The sequence below is a fragment of the Bidens hawaiensis genome, unplaced genomic scaffold (assembly GCF_021521415.1).
Source record: "Bidens hawaiensis isolate Kalapana, Puna unplaced genomic scaffold, B.hawaiensis_p1.1 tig00061503_1, whole genome shotgun sequence".
NCBI lineage: Eukaryota > Viridiplantae > Streptophyta > Magnoliopsida > Asterales > Asteraceae > Bidens > Bidens hawaiensis.
In genome coordinates, this window is record NW_027501067.1 from 53,221 (window position 1) to 61,163 (window position 7,943).

The 7,943-nt window shown below is 37.9% G+C and overlaps 1 protein-coding gene and 1 pseudogene across 1 annotated transcript; one reads left to right on the top strand and one right to left on the bottom strand.

Moving 5' to 3' along the window:
• Nucleotides 1-942: 942 nt before the first annotated feature.
• Nucleotides 943-3,232, top strand: LOC143603380 (putative calcium-binding protein CML22). The gene is made up of 5 exons (XM_077080186.1): nucleotides 943-958; nucleotides 1,074-1,316; nucleotides 2,313-2,515; nucleotides 2,587-2,761; nucleotides 3,049-3,232. The coding sequence occupies exons 1-5, from the start codon at nucleotides 943-945 to the stop codon at nucleotides 3,159-3,161; spliced, it is 750 nt and encodes a 249-aa protein (XP_076936301.1). The 3' UTR covers nucleotides 3,162-3,232.
• Nucleotides 3,233-3,281: 49 nt separating this feature from the next.
• LOC143603379 (receptor like protein kinase S.2 pseudogene) lies at nucleotides 3,282-5,923 on the bottom strand (annotated as a pseudogene).
• Between the last annotated feature and the right edge of the window lie 2,020 nt (nucleotides 5,924-7,943).

Below are 7,943 nucleotides of genomic sequence, written 5' to 3' on the forward strand. Positions count from 1 at the left end.
TTCAAATTATAAAATATTTTGGGGGAAAAAAGTGTTATTTTAGAAATCCATGAAATGAAACTGTTTACCAAACTTTTATATATAAAAAAGAGAGAAACTGTTTGATTTCACGAGTTTTACAAGAACCCGATTCCTTACCAAAATGCTTCCATTTTCTTCCTTTCCACTAATACTCTCATTCTCATTCTCATTCTCATTCTTCTTCCATTTGCGTGATTTAAACACAAAATCATCTCATTCCAACAACAATAATATCGTCAATGAGTAAGTAAACTTATACCAATTTCAGTTTGCGTAATTTGATTGTGATCGTTATCGTTATTGTTTTGTTATTTACTTCGATCGTTACGTAACTTAAGTTTACGACCATGCTAGAATTAGAAGTTTAGAACATTAACATATTTGAATTTTGAAGTTTTCGGTTTGGAACTGGGCAGCTCGTTTATTATTTATTAATTAATTTCTTTTAGGTTTTAATATATTTTAAGAAAGCCTAAACTTAGCTCGAGCTCGTATAGTTCTTTGCTCGGTTGTGCGATGTGGAATTAACACATAGAAGTCCAAAAGAGGTCAAACTTAAAAACAAAAGACTCCTTAAGGCTTGACGAGCCTAAACGAGCTTCTTGTACAAGGCTCGAGCTCAAGCTTGAAAAGGCTAGGCTCGATTCGAGCTTTTTATTGATCCGATCTTGAGTAGCTCGCGAGCGGCTTGGCTCAGTTTGTTTGCACCTTTGATTAGAATGCAGTTATTGGTTTAAAACTTTGCCCTAATCTGCATAAATCAACACAGAAAATACATGCTTAATTCATTTTGCACTTATTGCTAGTGATTTGAATTTTTATTGTTGAGAACTAGCTTGCCTGTTATTATTATTATTATTATTATTATTATTATTATTATTATTATTATTATCTTAAGGTTATGATCATGTTGGAGATATAATGCCAAATAATCAAAGTAGGCAATTATTGGTTTACATTTATGCACTAATATCTGATACATACCAGAGAATTCAGTTACTTCCAATATTATCACCAACACAAGTGAATTACATGTTTGATATCTTTTGAAGGTACGTCCCGTCCACGCCCGTCTCTCAAGTCATTATCCAACAGATTTGGAGGCATTCTGCGTTGCTGCAACTCGACAGACAAGTATGAGAGGTTGGACAGTGAGCTTGAGAGGAAAATGATGGAGGCCAAACAAAGAAGTGCACAAAGAGATAACAAAATTAAGTCCATCAATAGCATAATTCTGCGGTTTCCTCAGTTTCGACAGGGTTTGGAAGAGATTAGAGGCGTTTTTCGACAGAACGGTTAGTTTAACAGGATTTTGTTTTCCACCTTCTTTTGCTTGTTTAGTTGTTAATGCTTTCATTTTGTGGATCCTGTTTATATGGTGTGCAAAGAATTAAATATGTGATAGGTGTTAATAGGTTGTTTATAGACTTATGAAGTAGATGATGATCAGTTGATTCGAGTTAGCTAACTCTAAGATATCTTAATAGTTTGTTTTTCTTAAGACAACTCCTTGCTTGTTTCTCAATGTATGACTATGTTGACCCTAGCTAGTAAAAGATCAGATTAAACAAGTTTGTTAAAAAAAGAACACATGGAGGTCTCAGGTTCAAGTCTAGCTTCCACTGGTTTTTCTGTAGGGGTGTGCATACTGCATGAAACAAAAATAACTGAACCGATACCAAAATAACTGAACCCAAACAAAAACCAACGGTTTGGTATAATGTTTTTGTGAAAACGAAACTTCTGGTTCGATTTTGGTTTTGCATGTAATTAAAACCGAACCTAGTTTATGGGTTTTCAAATTTTTACATTTAACTTTAAGTAATTTATAAGAATTTAGTGAATAGTTTAACCCAAATGTATAATAATCAATTATTTATTAATTAACAAAAACACTTTGGCCCAAATTCATTAGTTTGAGCCAATTTTTTTTTCTAGCCCAAAAATTTAATACCCAAATGGCATAACCAAAAAAGCCGAAACTGAAACCGAGAAAAGCGAAAACCGGAAAAACTGAAACCGAACAAATTTCAAAATCTCAAAAACCAAATTTCATTGGGTAGCAGGGTATTGATGGGGTCCAGTGAGTTTTAAACGGATTCTCACGAGTATACGCACTTTGTTGTTGGTTCCCCTTCTATGTAGTTATTGCCTTATTTTAGTATAGTGCTAATATATACTTATTGATATCTAATAAAACCATATACTACGCCCGAGTTTATTCTTGGTTATTATTGTGGTGTAAAAACTGGTTTACTTTTATTTCTCCTCACATTTCCTTTCTCATTCAGATGTCGATTCAAATGGAATTATTGACCGTGAGGAGCTAACAAAATGCTTACAAAAACTGCAATTTGACTGCACAGAACAGGAAATTAATGACCTTTTCGAGTCTTGTGACTTGGGCAAGAACAAAGGCATGAAATTTAATGAGTTTGTAGTTGTATTGTGCCTTATTTACCTCCTTGGTGGTACTTTATCATCAAACCACACGGTAACCACAACATTCTTCATTCTTTTAACTGTTTCCTAAGCAAAATTTAATAAAAGAAAATTTTGTTTTAGGCAACAACAATGGGATCTCCAGAACTTAAAGCAACATTTGATTCCATTATTGACGCGTTCTCGTTTCTTGATAAAAATGGTGATGGGAAGCTCGACAAGAAGGACGTAATCAAATCTATGAATGATGATTTCCCTAAGGAGAAATCTCCTACTCACATTACCATGAGTCGATTCAGTAATCTCCTAACTTTAACTGCTAAAATGAAAGGCTTAACGGTCTAAATTCGTATGCAAAATGCATAAAACCTCCTATACTTTCTGCAATCCTATTTGATACATTAACCATCTACAATATTTAATAAAAGCAAAAGTCAAACCGACCTGTTTTGACTCCGCTAAAACTTGCGCATTTGACCTGAACTTGTTTTTAACGTTCCCCGACCTGCCCATTTTACTACCTTTATGCTAAACATCTGTTATGCTAAATGCCATTTTAACCATATTCATTTTACATAAATGCAGAAGAAATGGACTGGAACAAGGATGGGAAAGTCGGGTTCAGGGAATTCCTCTTCTCTCTGGTGAACTGGGTCGGGATTGACTCGAATGACGATGTCCACATCACAACAATCTAAAATCAAAAATGGTAACAACTAACATTGTAATATATACTTAAATCTTTACATATTTGCAGCATACAACTTTGTGACACTCTTATTCTGTTCTTCATATGCCTGAAAAATGTGTAATTAAAACTATTGTATTCCTAAAGCTTGAACTCTCCTGACTATTGACAAAGATAACATGTTTCTTTCTTTCCATTCTTCACTTTTCTCCTTCCTTATCATTCTCTCCTTAAGGCTGGCACGGTTGTCCAGTATGCTAACAACGTGACTCATGGTCGGTCTTGAATCCGGGTTTGATCTCGTGCAAGCCATACCTAACTTAACCAACCTGGTCAACTCTTCATGATCATACTCTCCATTTAATCTAGAATCCACCAATTCTTTATAATCCCTCTTTTGGGTCTCGAACTCGTGCACCCGTTTCACCAATAACACATCGGGCGTTCGGAAATCGACTGCCATTTGTCCACTCACCACCTCAAGCACCACTACACCGAAACTGTAAACATCCACCATTGTGGTGGCTACCCCTGACTCCATGTATTCGGGTGCCATATACCCGAAAATCCCATTGACTGAAGTGTTTACTTCCACATGATGATCGTGTTCGTTTCTTGTTAGAAACTCAGCTAATGCAAATGACCCGAGCCTCGGGTTCATATCGGGCTCGATTTGAATGGCAGATGAGGTTATGCTTCTGTGAATTACTTGCTGTTCCCATTCATCATGGAGGTAATGAACCGCATTTGCAAGTGATTTCAAAATGTTGTATCTATGGGTCCATTTTAAGACCGGTTGTGACCGGTGAGAGAGGAGTTGGCTTAGCATACGACTAGCCGAATAGTTATAAACCACGAGCATCTCCCCTTGTTCGGTGCACCAGCCGTAGAGCTGGACTAAGTTTCTGTGACACAGCCTGCCCAAATTCGAAAGCTCGTTTGAAAACCGGACCCGTAAAGCTGGGCATGTCTTCAACCCGAGCCGTTTCACTATTATGTCTTGGTTGTCAATGACACCATAGTACGCTGTCCCGAAGTCGAGCTCAGCTAGCCGGTTAGAGTCCGAGAAGTTGTCCGTGGCAAATATGATCTCATTGTAGGTTATCTCCCGTGGTGGTCTAACCATTGGGAATATTTTCGATTGTCGTTGGTTCGTATTAATGGTCGAGATCGTGCTTGAGATCATGCTTTCATTGATACTGTATCCGGTTTTAGTAATATTGGATCCCGAGATCATGCTCGGGATCATGTCATTGCCGCCAGTGTCTCCGACACTGGCGGTTACATACAAACTGTCTCCCTTGGCAGTTACGAAGGTGATTGTGCTAGCGGAAATGGCTGCATTAGTGATTGATGATGGTGTGGTGGTGGTGTTAGTAACATTACTACTACTAACCGGTGGAGATACCGAGATGTACCGAGGGTAAGCTTTGAAAGATGGAAGATCAGGGAGGTCAAGATATGTGCCCGAAAGCGATTCAATGATGCTTTCGAGGACCCATTTCATGTCGGGTCGGGATTTCGGGTCTTGGAGCGTGCATAACAGCCCGAGTTTAATCATACGCTCGACATCATGAACTTTGTATGACCCGTCTTTTAATCGACGATCAACTGCTTTCCAAGTCATGTTTTCATCAGATAGTTCTCTAACCCAATCAAGTAGAATAATCTTATCATCCGGGAATGTAAGATCGATTGCTTTTCGTCCCGAAACAATCTCAAGCAACACAATCCCGAAGCTGAAAACATCTGACTTTGCAGTGGCAGTACCCGTGTGGAAGCTCTCGGGCGACAAGTAACCAATCGTGCCGCCAATCCGTGTGGTCTCTGCCGCCCTGAACCGGCGGTGGTTTGCTGTTGGTGTACTAATATGGTACTTGAGCTCATGTTCTAGCCACCGAGCCAACCCGAAATCCCCAAGTCTCGCATTGAAACTTGAATCCAACATTACGTTACTCGTTTTCACATCGCGGTGTATAATTTGACCCTCGAGCTGTTCGTGGATGTAAAACAAAGCTGCACCAAGACCGATCACTATTTTCAGCCTCTGGTCCCACTGGAGTCTCGCTCCGGCTCGCCCGAAAAGCACTCGGTCAAGGCTGCGGTTCGGCATGTACTCATAAACAAGCAAGAGCTGATCATCATGAACGCACCATCCACGTAACGGGACTAGATTCCTGTGGCGAAGATTAGCCACAGCCGACAACTCCGCCACGAAAGTCTTCTCAAACCGCTCACCGGTCTCCATCAAACACTTCACCGCCACCACGGTCCCGTCCCGTGGCAAAACCGCTCTATAAACTCTCCCAAACCCGCCACTTCCGAGTATTTCATCTTTACTAAACCCTTTAGTACCTATATAAAGCTCGGAGTAGCTAAATGTTTTCGGGCTATGGCCCGCAAATGCCTTCTCGTTTGGGAAATGAACCCCTTCGATGTCATGGAATACAATAGACGAGTTTCTTCGCCACCATGCACCATGGTGGCAAAAACCGCAAGAACGGATATTAATCCTCGTGTGATACAGGCGGGCTAGAGCCCGCCTGATCACATCGGGGATATGAATATTACACGACCGGTGTTTATGCTTGTGTGAGCGGATATCTAGTTGTTTAAAATCGCGGTCGCAATCATGGTCATTGTCAACCGGTCTATCATCGTTGTCGGCCGGTAAGACGAAGCAAAGGCGGGTGATCGGCATGGTTACGGTGGTTGTGATGGAGGAGAATGATGGTTTGTTCTAATGGCATGAGTTTGTTTAGAAGTTGTATGGTAAAGGATATAAGTTACATAACTATTGAAGTGCATAAATACATAAATAAGACTGTGTGAATCCGTGTGTATGTGCGTGTTTTCTGACGTCTAATTTGCTTACTTGTATGGTTGACTTTTCTCAAAGGTATTTGTACACGCTGCATGAAAAATTGTACATTTTTATAGTCTTTTTTAGACACCTTAATTTCATGTTTTTATCTTTTTTCTTTCTGACTTGTCTCCCATGATCTAGAACCATATAGTTATTGGTCAAAATTTAAAATCTTTATTACATGAAAAATGTTAAAAAAGATCTTCGAGAATTATAGAATTGCAACTTTATTAAAAAAATAATAATGAAGTGGTTGAAATATTCTTTTAAAAATTGAAAAGATGACAACAAACTTTTGGTATTTTAAATCATGTGGCCAGATAAGAATTAGGAGGATAAACAATATTGAGGATGATGATATTTAATTATTTATGGTTGATAAAAATTGAATTATCCTATAGGGGATGTAGACCATATTAAGAAAGGGTGGATTTAAATCAGCAAAAAGAGAATATGAAATCTAGAAGTAGAAGCCAAACCGTGTGGAACAAGTAAATTATAGCCTTTTGTAGTTTTGCTCATCATCGAAAGCCAGTGGTAGAGAGTGGCGGGCTCGAGTTGGAGGCCCATCTCTGGAAGGTGAGGGTGGGGGTGGGGGGTTGTTTTTTTTTTCTTTACTCCAATGAATTTATTGGGTCTGTTTTATAGGGGCTAAAGATGTTTAAAGTTGGATATCTGGACCTTTTGGATAATGGATTTTACTATCTGAATTTAAAATTTTGAATATCCGATCGGATGGTAACCCGGATATCCGAAATATCCGAAAAAATTAATAATTATAAAAAAAATTAAATAGCTACTTTTAAAAATATTTCGGATATCTTAAATATCCAAAAAATTATCCGAAATTTCCGAAATTTATCCAAAATATCCAAAAATTTATCCAAATTATCCAAAAATTTTCCGAATTTATTAATAACATTTATCATTTAATAATTAAAAAAATATAATCACTATCTGAATCCGAATCCGAAAATTCGGATATCCAAGATTGGTATATATTTGAATTATCGGATAATTCGGATTCGTATTTTTTGATACAGATTTGAATTTGGATTTTTTTGAGCACCCCTACCTACCTTTAGAGTGTGTATACACATGAATAATTCACTATTAAATTCAATCTAGCTTTGAACCAAATGCGTTGTGCCAGAAACATATTATGCTTGTTTTATTTAGGTAAAATAAACACAGTTACTACGTAAAAGTAATCGGTCTAAGGATACTATTTTTTTATGAAACAAACGAGTATAGCACATAGCCTTATACATGCCATTCTCCGTGCTTCATTCAATGTCAAATCCTCGACATCTCACCACCTCCTTCACCAATCATCCCCACACTCAACCTATATTATACCCATTATTCTTCATTCATATTTTTAATATATTTTAATAATAAACAATAAGAATAAAGAGGCCCAAACCAATAGAAATTTGTCACCTCAACCAATGGAAGAGAATGGTGTGCGTGGTTAGAACCATTCTTACCACGTAAAGTTGAAGGGAAGGGTTCTAACCACGCAAAGTTGAAGGGAAGAATGGAGGGGCTATTCTGCCTTAACCTTGCAGTACACATTGTTAGATGTCCATAAACCATGTAAGGTTGTAACATAATGGTTTCAATAGTTGCGGAGCAAGTACTCCGCATGTGACATAATGTGGAGCAAGAACTCCGCCATAACCTTACATCACGCATTGTTAGATGTCCATAGACCTTGCAAGGTTGTAACAGAATGATTTCAATAGTCGTGGAGCAAGTACTCCACGGCATGATCTATAATCTATGTATATATCAAACACAACGTTTTAGAAAGGCCTGGGTAACAACCCTAAACGTATTAAAAGAAGAATTAAACAATATTAAATAATACTCAACAACTTCATACGGTCTAAAACTACATAAATAAAAACCAATGAATTAACT

What these genes read in the sequence shown, in the direction of transcription:
- LOC143603380 (XM_077080186.1), top strand. An exon ending in AGGCGTTTTTCGACAGAACG is followed by an intron (nt 1,317 to 2,312) that starts GTTAGTTTAACA and finishes TTTCTCATTCAG; the next exon opens with ATGTCGATTCAAATGGAATT. An exon ending in CTTTATCATCAAACCACACG is followed by an intron (nt 2,516 to 2,586) that starts GTAACCACAACA and finishes ATTTTGTTTTAG; the next exon opens with GCAACAACAATGGGATCTCC.